Source organism: Neofelis nebulosa, chromosome 16 (assembly GCF_028018385.1).
Source record: "Neofelis nebulosa isolate mNeoNeb1 chromosome 16, mNeoNeb1.pri, whole genome shotgun sequence".
In the NCBI taxonomy this organism is placed as follows: domain Eukaryota; kingdom Metazoa; phylum Chordata; class Mammalia; order Carnivora; family Felidae; genus Neofelis; species Neofelis nebulosa.
In genome coordinates, this window is record NC_080797.1 from 49,969,111 (window position 1) to 49,987,458 (window position 18,348).

At 34.9% G+C, this 18,348-nt stretch overlaps 1 protein-coding gene across 1 annotated transcript in view; it reads right to left on the reverse strand.

The window, feature by feature from the left end:
- BCAS3 (BCAS3 microtubule associated cell migration factor) overlaps positions 1–18,348 on the reverse strand; it is a 619,018-nt gene that overhangs the window by 358,585 nt on the left and 242,085 nt on the right. Inside the window, exon 17 of the mRNA XM_058702849.1 lies at positions 8,013–8,277. Coding sequence (XP_058558832.1) covers positions 8,013–8,277 — 265 coding nt within the window. The remainder of the gene's footprint in view (positions 1–8,012; positions 8,278–18,348) is intronic.

Consider the following 18,348-nt stretch of genomic DNA (forward strand, 5'->3'; position numbering starts at 1 on the left):
ATTTAAAAAAAAAAAAAAAAAAAAAAAAAAAAAAAGGCTAAAAAGCCCTATCACTTTGTAAAGAAATGCAAAGGACTAAAGAAGAGGTGAATAAATTAATCAAAATGTATTTCCTGATGATATTAAAAGAACAAAAACAGATGAAAAAGAAGGAATACCACTACCTGCACTTTCAGTTTTGTGTTGGTATCTCCCTTCATTTCAGAAACATATCAGAAGTCAACTTATCAGAGCGCCTGGGTATGTCAGTTGGTTAAGCATCCGACTCTTGATTTCGGCTTAGGTCATGATCTCATGGTTCTGAGATCGAGCCCTGCTTCAGGCTCTGCAATGACACTGTGAAGCCTGCTTGGGATTCTCTTTTTCCTTCTCTCTCTCTCTCTCTCAAAATAAATAAATAAACATTTTTTAAAAAGTAGTCAACTTACCAATACTGAGTTCTATAATGATATTAAAACCTATATACAATAAAGTCACAATTATATTTCATTTACATTATTCAGTGACTTACTCGTTTATTCTGTTTTCTGCATTCAAGAGGTACTATATAAAAATACAAAAAATGAATCAGTCCTATATACCTCCTCAATAATAAACACTATCAATGACACTAATCATAGCAGCTAATTTTTACTTAGGATTTGATATGTACAAACACTATTTAAAGTGCTGTGATCCTGCAAGGTAGGTTAATATTAACCCCATTTTATAGATAGAACATTAAGGCACAGGTATTTAAGTAATTTGTCTAAGATTACAGAGTTATGAAATCATGGGGGATAGATTCCACCACAAGTAGTCTGACTCTAGGTCCTCCAACTGCCTCCCTGAGCACATTCCAGCTTCATAATGGAGATCATCAAAAAAAGAAGAAACAAAAAGGTAGAAAGTAGTAAGCAACAAGAGCATACAGAAGGAGTAAATACATAAAGTTACACATCATAATCTGAGCTGAGGTTGAAAAATGCATTGTGTACCAGAAGAAATATGCAGAAAGCAGTTCAGGTGTAGAAATAAGGTATCATACTAGAGAGCAAAGACAAGTCATTGAATTTGCTTGGGGCATAAATAATCATGGAAGAAATGGTTTCTCTATTCATCAAAAATTTACTAACTGGTAAAAGAAATGCTGTTCTCCTAGAGGACTATTTTGTGACCTTTGCCCTTTTCCTTAAAGCTCCCAATACCTGCCACCATCCTCACTTCCTGATTCCATGAAGAAACAAAAGCAGTCTTTTCTTTCCCTCTAACTTCTCCCCATTTTTCTGCTCCCTTTTATATCAGCGCTTCTGGAAAGACTTGTTAATACCAGTCTCCAATTTCCCTCTTCCTGTCTCACCAGAATCCATTCCTATCAGGCTCCTCCCACTCCACCAAACTGCTCTTATCATGGTCACATGTCCTCTACATTATGAAATTTGATGGTATTCTATTGCTTTCTCGGTCTTTTTTTTTCTATAAATTATTATTTTTTTAATTTTATTTTTAATTTTGTAAAATTTACATCCAAATTAATTAACATATAGTGCAACAATGATTTCAGGAGTAGATTCCTTAGTGCCCTTACCCATTTAGCCCATTCCCCCTCACACAAACCCTCCCGTAACCCTCAGTTTGTTCTCCATATTTATGAGTCTCTTCTGTTTTGTCCCCCTCCTTGTTTTCATATTATTTTTGTTTCCCTTCCCTTATGTTCATCAGTTTTGTCTCTTAAAGTCCTCAAATGAGTGAAGTCATATGATATTTGTCTTTCTCTGACTAATTTCAGCATAATATCCTCCATTTCCATCCATGAAGCTGCAAATGGCAAAATTTCATTCTTTTTGATTGCTGAATAATACTCCATTGTATATATATACCACATCTTCTTTATCCATTCATCCATCGATGGACATTTGGCTCTTTCCATACTTTGGCTATTGTTGATAGCGCTGCTATAAACATGGGGGTGCATGTGTCCCTTCGAAACAGCATACCTGTATCCCTTGGATAAATGCCTAGTAGTGCAATTGCTGGGTCGTAGGGTAGTTCTATTTTTAGTTTGTTGAGGAACCTCCATACTGTTTTCCAGAGTGGCTGCACCAGTTTGCATTCCCATCTCAGTCTTTATCTTAAGTGGCCTATCAGCAGAATTTGACACCTGGATCCTTCCCTTTTCTCAGAAAAAAATTTTCTCATTTGACCTCTAGGATTTCTCATATATGGTTTTCCTTCTCTGTTACTAGCTACTTCATGGTGGAGGGCCCAGGTCTCAGTCTTGGGACATCTTTATTTTTTTTTCTTACTCAACTCACTAGGTGATCTCATCCAGCTTTTGGCTTCACCTGTGCCTTCCAAACACTTATCCTCAGTCTAGTCCTTTCCACTGAACTCCAGGCTTGTAGAACCGAATATCCACTTAATATCACTAGGAGGCCAAAGACACATCTTAAACTAAACATGTCCAAAACTTCTGATCCTGCCCCTATCCCCAAACCTACTTTAACATTGTGTTCCTCATCTGACATGAAGGCAACCCCGTCCTTCCAGCAGCTCAGGCCAGAAGCCTTACTAGTTACCCTGACTCCTCTCTTCTGTCATACTTGACATAATAAATGCCAGATCCTGTTAACCCTACCATCAAAATGTATCAAGAATAAAATCACTACTCACAATCTCTATTATAAACAACTCAGTCTAAGCCTTTCCTCTCTAACCTGGATTTCTGCAATACTCTCCTAACCAGTCTCCCTAGGCTTCTACCCTTGTCACCTAGGACTGTGAATTCTCAATACAAATCTCCATTCTGATCCTACTAAAACACAGTCTTATGTCACTCTTTTTCTCCAAGCTCTCTTCACAGCTTCTCCACCTCACTCTGAGTAAAAGTCAGAGGCTGACATGATCTGACCATATTTCCTCTGTAACCTCATCTTCTAGTATGCACCTTGCACACTGTGCTTCAGCCACACTGTCTTCTTTGCCTTTCCTTGAACACTCTAGGCACACTCCCAGTGCAGGGATTTTACACTGGCTGTTCCTTCTTCCTCAGACACACTCCCCAGATATTTGCATGACTTTCTCCCATACTTCCATCAGATCTTTGTTCAAATGTCATCTTAGTAAGGCCTGTGGGAACCTTTCTGATTTCAAATTGGGATCCTATCCAGACATCCCCTACTTCCCCTTTCATCCTTTATTTTTCTCCACAGCACACAAAACTATCTACCTACCTACCCATCCATCCATCCATCCATCCTTTTCATTGTTCATATCACTGTACTAAAAAGTCATGGAAATAGGGATTTTTTCCTCTTTTGTTCACTGCTCTTTTCCTAGGGCTCAGCAACAGTGCCTGGACATAGTAAACATTAATTAACAGTTGTTGAACAAATGAATGTATCTCACAGATGTTAAAATGAAAAGCAATGTTACCATGAATGAGAAGCTCTTCATTCTGACAAGCAATGATTTAAATCTAAATTGTTTTTATTAGAACTTCTAAAGATGTTTAAAAACTCCGGCTTGAAGCCTTAGAGTCTACATTTTACCAATACTATGTGAGGTGTCAAAATACAAATACAAACAAGAAAAAGACCCCATCTTCAGCCAACATCAAGGCTAATACAGACTGACACAACATCAAGAGATTTTTAAGACAGGCTTAAAAGATGAAAGGATATTTTTAGCTAAATAGGGATTTAATAGCCATTCAAGGGGGTTATAATTATTTCAAATAGAGAAAAGTACATAATAGGAAAGGTGCCAAGAAATAGACACATGTGGCATATTCAGGGAAACCTAGCTATGGTGGGAGGGACAAGAAGTTGGAAATAAGATGGAATCTTCTCTAATATTCTATAAGAATGAAGAGACACTGAAAGATTTTAAGCAGAAAAGTAGAAGATCATATTTATGGTTAACAAAGGAAATGCTTTTGACAGTCACAAAAGGCTGGAGGCTACTGAAACAGATGAGGTAAGAAATGATGATCAGGGTTTTTTTTTTTTTTAATTAATTTATTTTTGAGAGAGAGAGACTGAGAGAGCGAGGAGGGGAAGGACAGAGAGAGAGAATCCCAAGCAGGCTCCACACTATCAGCTCAGAGCCTGAGGCGGGGCTTAAACTCACAAACTGTGAGATCATGACCTGAGCTGAAATCAAGAGTTGGATGCTTAACCGAATAAGCCACCCAAGCGACCCAAAGATTAGGTACTCTTAATAATTTTTGTGTCAAGGACTACTTGGGCAGTCTGGGAAAGCTGTGGACTCTTTTTTGGAATAATACTTACAAATTAATGAAATAAAATAAATAGAATTACAAATTAAAAATTATTTAGAAGCATAGTTATCAATACATTCTAAAAATTAAGTTCTGCTATAGCATTATACATAATAAATATTTAAATCAGTAATATTATTATGTCATAACTTATAGCTGCAAAGCAATGATGAGCATAATCAGTATTTCAAAATATGTTCAGTAATTCAAAGCATTTCAAGATACACATATTTTGCATATAATGTGATATGAAAATATCTGTGTTTCTATTGGTGACAATGTACTACTTGTGACATTGTCCCCAATAAAAACACAGATGTTTTGTCTATATTCAAAATAAAAATAAATGCTTAATTTTGGTTAGAAGATAGTAAATACAAAGATGCAATTTCTCCCCATGTATGTTCATGGATCTTAAGTTAAGAACCCTCAGAGAGACTAAGGTCCAGGCAACAAGATAGGAAATGCAAGAGATTATTTAGAGAGAATATATTTCAAATAAATAAACATCCTCTGTTAAGAAAAAAAAAAGGCAAATAGATAAAATAATCCTAACCTAAACTGGATTGACTCCAGAGAGTAAAAAGGAAATATCCCTATATCAACTGTTATTTAACAGTTTCCTTTACTTTGCTAAAAAGAGCACACACAAACAACGGTAATACTGCCAAAGCATGATTCATTTTCAAGATGAATCCCTCCCTGTTCAAAGGTTTACATTGTTTTTGACCAGCATCAGACTGTTTATCCACACCAACTGTAAATACATCATTTTTAGAACTATCCAACAACAATGCCCATTTTGTTTTGACATGTAAGATACAAAAAGATCATGGAGAAAAATGACCATCACTCAAAGGTCTATGCTTTACAAATGAGAAATACTACACAGAAATATGGGGTGAAATTCTAACATAATAAGACTTTAGTACATGTTATCAGGAGGAAAATGCCTCCTGAAATTCCTAGCTTTCAAAGGGAATGTTAAGCACAGCAGTACTGTCAAACAGTATAATCTCCTCTCTGAGATGCCTTCTGTTAGCTTCACGCAAAAAAAAGAACAGAGCTGTGAAATCAATAAAGCTGAGAGAAAATCATGTATTTTTACTCAAAAATCAAGTATTTCTCTTCAACTATTTGTTCTTTCACAAATGACACATCCTTAATTGATTGGCACATCGCACCCTTCTACAAAAATACACTGAAAGGTATTTGTTCACAGTCATTTAATATCTGCATTCTCTCTTGGACCAGAGATATCTGATGGCAGAGATCACCTTAATTTTTTGTGAACTTTGTAACCAAAGACTGGTGTGTAGTAAGTTTAACAGGAAAGGAAGAACAGGAAGAAAAAAGATGCTCAAAAGATACTCTCTTAAGATGTACAAATATAAGGACTATAAATCCTTCGTAATTTTTTATGATTACTTCTGTTCTTTGGTCAACCTAGCTGCCCCATGTGTACTCTGAATCTCTCTCCATAAAGTGTTTGGTGAAATTTAATTGAAGGAAACTCCTTAACACAAAGAGAAAGGTCCTCAAAGAATCTACACTATGAGGCTAATTATATAACAAAAGTTTAAGTAATTATTTCTGAAGTAAAATTTCTTGCAAATGGCTGAAAATACAAATATCCCGTAACTTTCTAAGCTTTTTTTTTTTTTTTTAATTCTAAATGCTTTTCAAAATGACTTCTAGGACTGATTCTAGAAGATTTTCACATAGGACTGATTCTAAAGATCTTCAACCTTGAAGATCATGGGTCACTAGGTAAATAAACATAAATAACTACTATTCTTATAAAAATAATGGGGCCAAAGCATATAGCATCACCTAAGGAGAAAACGAGGTTCCAAACTTTTTTGAGTTACAGAATTTCTCCCCGGGATTCTATGTACTTATATGATTTCAGTCTATCTTAAAACTTCCTACAGAAAATATATATCTAGAATTGATTAGGTATTACAAAAGGATACATGTTTAAGCAGAAGCTGAAACAAATAAGGATAGGTATAAAGCCAAGAGAACTTCAGAGGTACTCAAACAACTACTTGCATGCTCATATTCAGCACAGCGCTATTCAAAACAGCAAACAGGTGGAAACAACCCAAATGTCGATCAATGGAAGAATAGATAAAATTGGAGTATATACATACAGTGAAATATTACTCGGCCATAAAAAGGAACAAAGTACTGATATATACTATGTGTTGCTGTACCTTGAAAACATTATACCATGTCATATAAGCCAGAAAAAACAATCACATATTATATGATCACATATGGATTATTATATGAAATATCCAGAACAAGTAAATCCACAGAGATGGAACACAGGCTGGTGGTTGCTAGGGACTTAGTGAGAGAGGAACAGGTAGTAACTGCTTAAAGAATACACGGTGTTCTTCTTAGGTGAGGAAAACATTTTGGAACTAGTTAGAAGTGGTGGTTCATCGTGAGTGTACTAAATGCCATTGAATTCTTAATATTAAATGGTTAATTTTATGTTATGTACATTTCAGATCAATTGAATAAATACAAATTGATTTCTGTAGTGGGGCACCTAGGTGGGTCAGTCAGTTGAGCTATCGATTTCAGCTCAGGTCACGATCTCACAGTTCGTGAGTTCGAGCCCCGTGTCGGGCTCTGTGCTGACAGCTAGGAGCCTGGAGCCTGTTTCAGATTCTGTGTCTCCCTCGCTCTCTGCCCCTCCCCCGCTCGCTCTCTCTCTCTCTCTCTCTCAAAACTAAACATGAAAACATTTTTTAAAAATTGGTTTCTGTAGTAACCATAATCTCTCTGTATAAAATCCTCTACTCTTAAAAATATAAATTGGTCATCTGTCAAGAAGAACCTGCAATGCTCTAGAAAAAGTATCATCTAATATAAACAATTTTTTTTGCCATTCTAATGGAAATGAAATGGTACAACCACTCCGGTATTATCTACCAAGGTCAAGATGCACATACACACCCAGCATTTCATTAAAAAATGAGAATACATACACACACACACACACACAAATGAGAACACATTTGCACCAAGAAACAAGTACAAACATTTTCACTGCATCACTATGTATAATAACCCAACACCAGAAACCTCCCAAATATACATCAACAATAGTAGTAAAAAGGATAGACAAATAAATACATAGAAGCATATTTGTACAATGAAATACCTAAGAGCAATGGAAATAAATGAAGTAAACCTCCATTGAACAACATGAATTAATCTCATAAACATAATCCCACAGGTGTATTTTAAAATAAAATGCATAGAGAGGGAGAGAGCCAAAGCATAAGAGACTCTTAAAAATGAGAACAAACTGAGGGTTGATGGGGGGTGGGAGGGAGAAGAGGGTGGGTGATGGGTATTGAGGAGGGCACCTTCTGGGATGAGCACTGGGTGTTATATGGAAACCAATTTGATAGTAAATTTCATATTAAAAAAATAAATAAAATGCAAATGCTATTCCAAAATACACATGACTCATGACTATTACTCTCCAACAATGAATGTTTCTCAATGAACTAAAAGTTAGCATGGCAAAAATCACCTTTCCCATATGGACTTCAATTTATTAAATTATTTAATAAATTAAGATGTCCCAAAATAAGCCTAAGATCTTGTCTTTGCATGAACACATGAGGGGGAAAAATGTTTTAATTATTTTATCCCAGATCTTGACTAGTAAGGATAATGAGAGAAAGATAGTAGGTTCAGTGGAGAGAGAGAAAATTAGGTTTACCATGCAGAGGTGATCCAGAAGGGCTACTTGATAGACCTGGAACAGGGCTACAGCGACCTCCTTGCTTAGATGTCAGTTCTTGTTCTATCTCTTCCAGCCCAGCACTTTTCTGGAAACGGCTCATACGATTCACAACTCGTGGTGACATATGTGTTCGAACACAAGGCTGGCCACCATAAGGGTTGATGGGGAAAACATGGGAAGTCCCCCGGAGTGTACTGACCACAACCCAGCGACAGTCATGGCTGAAGCAGATGTCTTGTACCTGGAAATGGATAGGGAAAAATGCAAAAAGAGAGATTGAAACTATTTGGATTTATCTAGGAGTATCACATACATATCAGCAGATGTGAATAGAAATACTTGCCTTTCTTACCAAATTTACCTAAGATCAAGTATAACTTAAAACTTTTTATTTTACAGACAAGTTTCATGGTGAATATTGATCAAACCACCATATCAGGGATTTGATAAGTTTTAGAGTAGAAAGTTCTGTCCCTTGCAGCACAGAGTACCAAGTAAAAAAAATCCAGACCTAGGCAGTTTTACCTACAGAGCTACAAAAATATGGGTCAGCTTTATTTCTCTAAATTAATTTTCCTTCTAATAAGCATAAAATAGTAAAAATAAAAACAAACATTATACAATGTAGGTGAAGTTATTAATCCAATCATTCACTGAGCAAATATCTGTTGGGTTCCACGCTAAGCACCAGGAATAAAAAGGTGAATAGGAAATAATCTTTGGGCTCACAGTCTAACAGGAGGAAAAGACATGTGAGAAATTTGTGATAATGTATTATATTAAAAAGCAAAATAAGTGTCTTGTGTACCAGGCACAGTGGTAAGAAAAAGGAAGAAATATATAGTCTCTGTAAGAGGTAAAAAGGAGATGGTGAAGGTGGAGGTATAGGAAAGGCCTGGATTCTGGAAATAAGTTTTGAAGTAGGATATACTTACAAAGAAATAAGAGAAGACACTCCAATTTAGAGATATTCAGATATTCTACATTAGCTATAAATGCAAAAGCATAACACAGAAATGATGAGCAAGTAGTTCAGCATGTCAGAAAAAAAAATCAGACTTGGCAAATCCAGAACAAGAGGTGTCTGCATTTTATTTAAGAAATAGTGCAGTCAAGATTTCAGGTTTGGAAGAATGATTATGGGAGTGAAATGCAGGGGAGTGGATTTGCAGCAGGGATGAGGGTGGCTGAAGGAAAATTATGTAAAAGTTCCTTCAACAGTCAGGAACATAGGACCCTTAAGAAAGGTGGAATGCAGAAGAGAAAAGGTCTCACAACACTCTAATCTCTCTCTCTCTCTCTCTCTCTCTCTTTCTCTCTCTCTCTCTTTCACACACACACACACACACACACACACACACACACACACACACCTACACCTCATGTATCTGCAGTGGTTGGCAAACTTTTACAGGTTATCCAGTCTCTATTTTCTGCTATAACTACTCAGCTCTGACCTTCTAGTGTCAAAGTAGCCACAGAAAATATATAAATGAATGAGTGCAACTATGTTCAAAGAAACCTTTATTTGCAACAAGTGGCTGATCACACACTTGATTTAGGGGAAATTAATTACTAATTTGTATGACACTTACTAGGCATTGAATACAGAAGTTCAATTATTTTCAAATTAGTAAACCTAATTTACTACTTTCATCTTAATATCAATCTAATGATAACAACTTGAACAAAAATGTCTCCATTTACTTTTCTTCTTAAAAAGAAAATCAAGTAAAATTTAACGTTGTTCTAACCATTTTAAAGCATAGCTTCTAAAAGAAAGGCAAGTTACAGATTGTTAAGATTTTCTGTATTATTGACTAAATGATTAATTTTCCACCATATAAAACTATAGTCAAACAGTGCTTTAAAAAAAAAAAAGAATTCAAACAAGTAAAAGTATGGTATAATAAAGATAATACGTTTGTAAGTGGAATTTAACATGAAAAATGTATACAGGTATAGACACATAATATATGAATGTGTGGCATAGCATTATAATACGAGCTAAGTAAAACTCCTTCAGCAGTCAGAGAAACCAATACTTTCCAATATATCAGATGTTCAAATAAGTCTAAGTTCAGATTAGAACCATGACTAATATTCCAGAAATATTCTACCAACAAAACCTACAAGTATACATCAAAGTACAAGTCTCTAAAAGAGCCCAGAACCTTGGAAATCAAAAGAAATCTTAGTCATATATATCAAGACAGGATACTTCATTGCTAGGCTATTGCTAGACTAAAATTATCAATACATAGATAAACCCAAAATTCAACCAAACTCCTTTAATTTCAATCACTGCAATATATCCTAATGACATGTTTATGTTTAATGTTAAAAGGACCTCCTGAAATCTGAAAAAATTAACTCCCAAGATTCTAGAGTTATGAATAAAAAGCTAGTCCACAAGTGCTTTACCTCTGCAGTATGCCTACGACAACTTCCAGCTAAACAGACTTACAGAAAAGCAAAAGACAGGGAAGGAGACAAAGAAAAGTATAAACAGCAGAAGCAAGGAAAAGAAAAATAGTTCCAGACAAGTTTAATATTGTAATATGAAATGTATTAACATAAGCCAGAATCAAACATATAAAGAAAAAACACCTGTAGACTTATTGAGTAACTTGTGTTCCATCCACAGGGCAACTAATCCACGTTATCTAAAACCTTTTTCCAGGGGCGCCTGGGTGGCGCAGTCGGTTAAGCGTCCGACTTCAGCCAGGTCACGATCTCGCGGTCCGTGAGTTCGAGCCCCGCGTCAGGCTCTGGGCTGATGGCTCGGAGCCTGGAGCCTGTTTCCGATTCTGTGTCTCCCTCTCTCTCTGCCCCTCCCCCGTTCATGCTCTGTCTCTCTCTGTCCCAAAAATAAATAAAAAATGTTGAAAAAAAAATTAAAAAAAAAAAAAATAATAAAACCTTTTTCCAGAATACTTTATAATCAAGACCACTTCCTGGTCTGTCCATGAAAAGAAGGTTTCTTCTTTCATTTTAAAAATACTTCTGATATAAAGTGGTGCTAACAATCAGGGTCAAGGCAGGAAGACAGAATTCCACCTAAATGCTTGCTTACAAAAGTGCTATTAAAGAAGTGATTCTGCTCTATGACCTTGAGATGCATCAGGATACTTAAATGAACACAGAAGATATTAGCCGTCAAGAGACTTAGAGAAAGTTTAATCCTTTACATAACATAGAAGATAAGTCATCTACTCACAAAATGCAAAATAATATAACTGTTGGTCTTATGAAACAAGTTGGGTGGTTTTTCATATATTATTAAAGACAAGAAAGACTATAAAATGGCAAACTAGTAATAAAATGACAACATCATCTGCAGCATTTCTGGACCTCAATTTTGAAATGATATGTCTAATAAAGACTTTCTCTTCACAAAACAGGAAAGCTAGATGGCAGCTATATCTCTGTTTCCATGCTACAGTACTAAATATCATGGCAAGTAACATCAGGCAATTGTTAGAAGCTTAAACTAAACAAGTACAGGTACCAAAAAAGTATGGTCCAAACATGTACCCTCAAATTTAGGAAGTAAGCATACTTAGATAATTATTATTTTTAAAGACTATTTACTATACTGAACTCAGGAATTAACCCAATCCAAGCAGATCTGGACAGCAAGAGATATATTGTATGGCTCCTACTTAGCATTTCAAACTGCTATGAAACTAGAGCAGAGAATGAATGTGGACTTGAGACAAGTACAGGTTTCTCTCAGAACAGGGGTCAGAAAACTTTTTCCATAAGGGGCCAGAAAGTAAAATTTTAGGCTCTTCAGGCAAGAAAGCAAAACCAAGGATACTATCTAGGTACTGAGAATAACAAGAAAGAAAACAAAATTTGACAAAATTTTTACCAAATATAATTTTTGTAATGTAAGTCTACTAATAAGAAGAATGGCATCTGTTTTTTACTGGAGATAATATTTTGTTTATTTAGGGTTCAAAGCCCATAACATTATCATCAAGTAGATCCCAATGCTGATGTTTATAAAAACCATTCTTGGCTCATGAGATGTACAAAAATAGACAGAGGGCCACATATGGCCAATGGACCACAGTTTGCTGACCCATTTTATACCACCACCATGGTAGTAAATGTAAACTTGTCAAATCATCATAAACTTCAAAGCAGAAAGGGCCTTGAAAGTCTAAAGTCAAAGTTAAAAACACAGTAAGACCCTCAGGTCAGTATTATTCCTATGGTTTACAAGATACTCCACAGTAAAGAGAGGGAAAACTACACAGAAAGCCTTCCCCATAAGAAGAATCCATGCAAGATATTAGTTAGGAACGTGACACCGATGAAATTATAGTTCTTTTCTAAATTCAACAGCCAGCAGACATTCTGTTTTGTCTTCAAGGTGAATAGAGCTGTATTCAATTCAACATTAACCCAAAACTATTGGAGAAAGTCATCTTGGTTGAAAAAAAAAAAAAGTCACACACATATACATATATACACCCCCAAACCCAGAGACAACTATTTCAAATTATCTTGGACATCTCTTAATGCAAAAATAGATAAGTATGTATAGATATTTATGTGTATATATGTATATATATATATATATATATATATATATATATATATATCACAAACACACATATAGATACACAAAGACATGTGAGACATGCACATACACATATAATTTTCATTGGATAAGAGTAACCAATTTGAAATGTAAAATAATCATTAAACTTTAATATTAAAAAAGATAGTGAAAACATATGGAAACAGCCTGTTAAGTATAAAATCTTTACATGTGATTACAGGCTTTCCCTACAGGTAGCACAGAGGAGTAAATGTATCTATCACTTACTAGGTACAGAGCCATGGAAAAGTTAGTTAACACCTCTCTGCCTTATGGTTCTTCAATTGGTAAAATGAAAACAATAATGCAAGTCTCTGGGGTTTTAGATTTAATGAATTAACATGTAAAGCACTTAGAATAGTGCCTATCATTTATTAAACAATGAACAAAGATGTTTGCTATAATTATCAGAATTACCATAAAAATATATCCCTATTCTGTTCAAACATCTGTTTTCACTGCTAACAACAAGGACTAAACCACTATTATCACTCTAACAGGTTACTACATTAGATTCTTAAGTGGATTATTAATTGAGACTACCTACAAGCAACAAGAGACAAAGTAGATAAATTGTACTTATTCAAAATTAAAAACTTTTCTGCAGCAAAGAATACTATTAAAAATTTAAGACAACCCATAGAATATGAGAAAATTTTCCAAATAATATGTCTGATAAAGGTTCAGCATGTAGAATACATAAATAAGTTTTTCAACTCAACAACATAAAGACAAATAATTCAGTTAAAAACAAGCAAAAATTTTGAAAAGATATTTTTCCAAAGAAGGTATAGAAATGGCCAAAAGGTACATGAAAAGATGTGCAACATCTTTTTAGTCATTGGGGAAATGTAAATAAAAACCACAATGAGATACCACTTCATACTGAAAATAATGGCTATTAAAAAAAAAAAAAAAAAGAAAGAAAGTAAGTAAGAAAGAAAAAGTTAGAGAGGGAGGGAGCCAAACCATAAGAGACTCTTAAAAACTGAGAGTAAACTGAGGGTTGATGGGGGGATGGGAGGGAGGGGAAAGTGGGTGATCGGCATTGAGGAGGGCACCTGTTGGGATGAGCACTGGGTATTGTATGGAAACCAATTTGATAATAAATTTCACATTTAAAAAATAAATAAATAATAATAAATATAAAAATAAACTTCATATTAAAAAAATAAACCTCATTACAGTGAAAAAAAAGATAAAATAACAAGTGTTGATGAGGATGTGGGTAAAGTTGAGCCCTCATACATTGCTGGGAAAAAAGTAAATGGTGTAGACACTCGGAAAATTCCTGTAAAAGTTAAACATACACTTTCATTCTTAAATACCCAAGAGAACCAAAAACATGTTCAAACAAAAACCTGCACACTAATGTTTATAGCAGTATCCTTAGAGTTCAAAAGTGGAAACAACCCAAATGTCTCTCAACTAATAAATGGAAAAAATGTGGTATATCCATACAAGGGAATATTATTCAGCCACAAAATGTAATATAGTTCTGATACATGCTACAACATGAATGAACTTCTAAAATAGTAGGTAAAATGAGAAAAGGTTACATATTATATTATTCTGTTTATATGAAATGTACAGAATAAGCAGATCCATTGATATAGAAAATAGATTAGCAATTTTCAAGAGCCAGGAAGAAGGGAAGGGGGAATAGTTGCTCATGGGTACCAGGTTTCTTTCTGGGGTGATGAAAATGTTCTAGAATAAAATAGTAGTGATCAATATACCAGTCTGTATACTAAAAAGCACTAAACTGTACACTTTAAAAGGGTGAACTTTATGTATGTGAATTCTGTCTCAGAAAAGCTGTTACTTAAAAAAATGAAAAAACTAACTAGTCAGTTTGCTAAAAGGGAAGTTCTACAGCCTCTTTTTATAGTTGAGGTTTCTTTTAACTGTCGTTTAGTTCTTTGAGATGTCTCTATTATTCTGTGCTCAAAAGAAGATACACAGCTGCTACATAGCCTAAATTAGCATTTTATCTGTGCCCATCATGGCTCACTTCACATCTGGGGTTGGAGTAAATAAGTGACTACAACATAACATGGGTAAGCAGTATATTCTTATTAAGTGTCCCTCCACTCAGCAAAGAAGTGTGGTATAAAATGATAGAAAAAATCAAGCAAAGAGTAACTAACATAGTCTGTGAATCCTCATTAGATGCTCATTATTATCAATTTTATCAATTTAGAGGCTTTTAAGAATACATATGTCAGAGGCGCCTGGCTGGCTCAGTCAGTTGGGCGTCTAACTTTGACTCAGGTCATGATTTCAAAGCCTGTGAGTTCGAGCCCTGTGCTGGGCTCTGTGCTGACACCTTAGAGCCTGGAGTCTGTTCCTAATTCTGTGTCTCCGTCTCTCTCTGCCCCCTCCCTGCTTGTGCTCTCTCTCTCTCTCTCTCTCTCTCTCTCTCTCTCTCTCTCTCTCTCTCTCTCAAAAATAAATAAAAACATTACAATTTTTTTAATTTAAAAAATAAAAAAAAGAATACAAATGTCAAAATTCTTAGCTAATGAGATATGAATTTTAAAAATACAGAGTACTTAAATGTTTTGCAAATTTATACTAAGTTACATAATTTATTTTTGCTAAATGGCTCCTGTGTTATTTGGAATATTGATAATATCTCACAATTGTTTTTTATTGTAATGATGTAAAGTTTGGCTACCAGAAACCATTAGGCTTCTAGAAAGCTAATATATTTGTTCCTTAAAATATAATATAGCTATATTCCAGTAAATCTTTTTTTTTCCAAATTTTTATTTAAATTCTAGTTAGATAACATATAGTGCAATACTGGTTTCAGGAGGAGGATTTAGTGATTCATCACTTACAAATAACACCCAGTGCTCATCATAACAAGTGCCTTCTTAATACCCATCACCCAATTAGCCCATCCCCCACCTACATCCCTCCATCAACCCTCAGTTTATTCTCTATAGTTAAGAGTCTCTTATGGTTTGCCTCCCTCTTCTTTTCCCTCCCCATATGTTCATCTGTTTCCTAAATTCCACATATAAATGAAATCACATGGTATTTGTCTTTCTCTGACTTATTTTGCTTAAAATAATACACTCTAGCTCCATCCATGTCATTGCAAATGGCAAGATTTTATTCTTTTTGATGGCTGAGTAATGGTCCACTGCAGATAAATATCATATCTTCTTTATCCATTCATCAGTTGATGGACACTTGGGCTCTTTCCTAGTTTGGCTATTGTTGGTAATATATTCCAGTAATTCTAATTTATACAAATATTTTTTGAAAATCTAAATTATCCATTTTCAAATATTTTGTTGATTTAATAATCCAAAACAACAATATATGGAGCAACCAAATCTAATTAGCAGACATATACTTAGAACAATTACGCCCATTTTATCAAACCAAAAAAAAAAAAAAAACTCCATCCCAAATGTATATTTAAGTCATAAAACAGGCTGAATTCAAATTACACATGAAAAAGAGTATTTGAGCTCTAGAATTAAGTGGTACCACATTTAAGCATCTAAGGTATAGAAATCAGCACTTTAAAGGGCTCCAACTTATGCCACAAACTCATCACCAAAACCTAATTAATAACAGCAATAAAAGCATAGGGTCAGTATAATATCCTAAAATCTAAAGCAAAATTTCTCAAACTTTAGTGTGAAAAGAAGTACCTAAGTTATTTGTAAGAAGTGCAGATAATTGGTCCAACCTTCAGAATTATGATTCTGTAGGTACTGGGAGGTGGGAGAGACATAACCAAGAAATTTGCACTTTTGGAACACTCAGATAATGACTCTGATATTCACCTACAGTCTCTAGTACGGAGCCAGAAAATAAAGTGGCCAGAAATGGCAGTCCCCCTACTCCCATACCAAACGTTAGAAAGCATTAAAAGATATTTTAAAAAATAACACAGTAATATCAATGATTGCCCAGGGCATGAGTGAGGTAGAATATTGACTGAAAAAAAGATGCAGGAAATTTTCTGAGATGATGAGAATCATCTGTATCTTGATTGTTGTGATGGTTATACATATATGACTAGTAAATGGCAAATCAAGCATTTCCAACATTCTCTCTCTCACCTGACACCTCTACAGATACTTCAGACTTGCCCAGACTAACAGGAAGTGTTGACACAATTATGATCAGTCAGACAAAAGCAGGATACTATTGCAGGATTCTGGGAAAGTATCTCCTTCCCTGATATAAGAAATTAACATCACCGAGGCTGCCAAAACTCCCCATCTTAGTGCCTTGAATTCAGAAATGATACCCACAAGAGTGGCAATTATAAAGCAGTCATGAGGGAAAGAACAAAAAAGTCACAAGGACACTGCTGAACAACTTTACCAAAACTAGCAGCAGCCTTCTTATAACATGACAAAAATAAATCCTAAGTTTTTAAAACCATCGTTAAATATGATTTTCTTTCTGTAGCCAAATATATACCTAATGATTCAAATATCAAATTGCTTTCCAATTCTCTTAAAAAGAAAAAAGGAAAGAAAACCCAAAAGCAGACAGCACTTGGATAGAAAGTCTACAATCCAAGAGTATTATTGTTTTTCAGAAGCGTGTAAGAATGGCAGTCAACACTATAAAGATAAGTCCCCCATAGAGCAAAAACTAGCCAGGGTCCAAGCCCTCAGATGTTTATGTTTAATGAAAACTTATAGTAAAATATATAAAAGAAGTTATTTGCTTAAGAATTAATATACAAGTTCTAGACACATTCCCAACACAACATTTCAATAGCTTTTATCCTTCAAAATTAATATAAACTTTCATTTTAAATGCTGTAATTCTTACTATCATGACAAGGCTAATGGCAATAAAAGTTTACTTGGGAATAAGTTGCTTAGAAAGGAAATGTGTTAAATTAGACAGATAATCCCCACAGACCCTCTATCCTATCTGCCCAATTCCCTCTCCCTATCAATTCTTCATAATCATTTATTCAGTAAATATTTATGGAAAGCTTATTACAGGTTTTACACTCTTCTAAAGAGTCACAAATTAAAAAATGAGCTAATGCTAATTAGCAGCATGCAATTATCATCTGAACCAACAACTGCACTCTTGGGCATCCACATCAGAGAAATGAAAACTATGTTCACATAATATATTCATAACAGCCCCAAACTGTAAATGCCAGGTGAATGTAGGTCCACTTACAAAAGGGCAATGTGAGGGAACTGTTCAGTATCTTAATGGACATACAAACCTACATTAAATTGTATAGATCTAAACACACTCATTTACACACACACACACACACACACACACACATACACAAATGCACAAATGAGTACAAGTAAATCTAATGAAATGTGAAAAAGATCAGGGATTGTACCAATGTCAATATCCTGGTTGTGATATACTCTAGCTTGCAAAATGTTTACCTTATTGAGATAAAGCGAGCCAAGGGTACATGGGATCTCTTAGTACTATTTCTTACAAGTCCAATTGAATCAACAATTATTTCAATAAAAATCTGAACTGAATAAAAAGTGAATATGATGCCTCACAAACACCACAGAGCCAGCAGTGCTAAAATAGCCAGCTCCTGCTGCAATCCGAACTTGAGTGGAAACAAGGATGAGGGGTGTCCAAAATGCCAAAGGCTGTAGGGATGAAACTCAGCAGTGTTGAGTGGGGGCAGAAAAAAAAGGGGTGGTTATGCCTGGACAC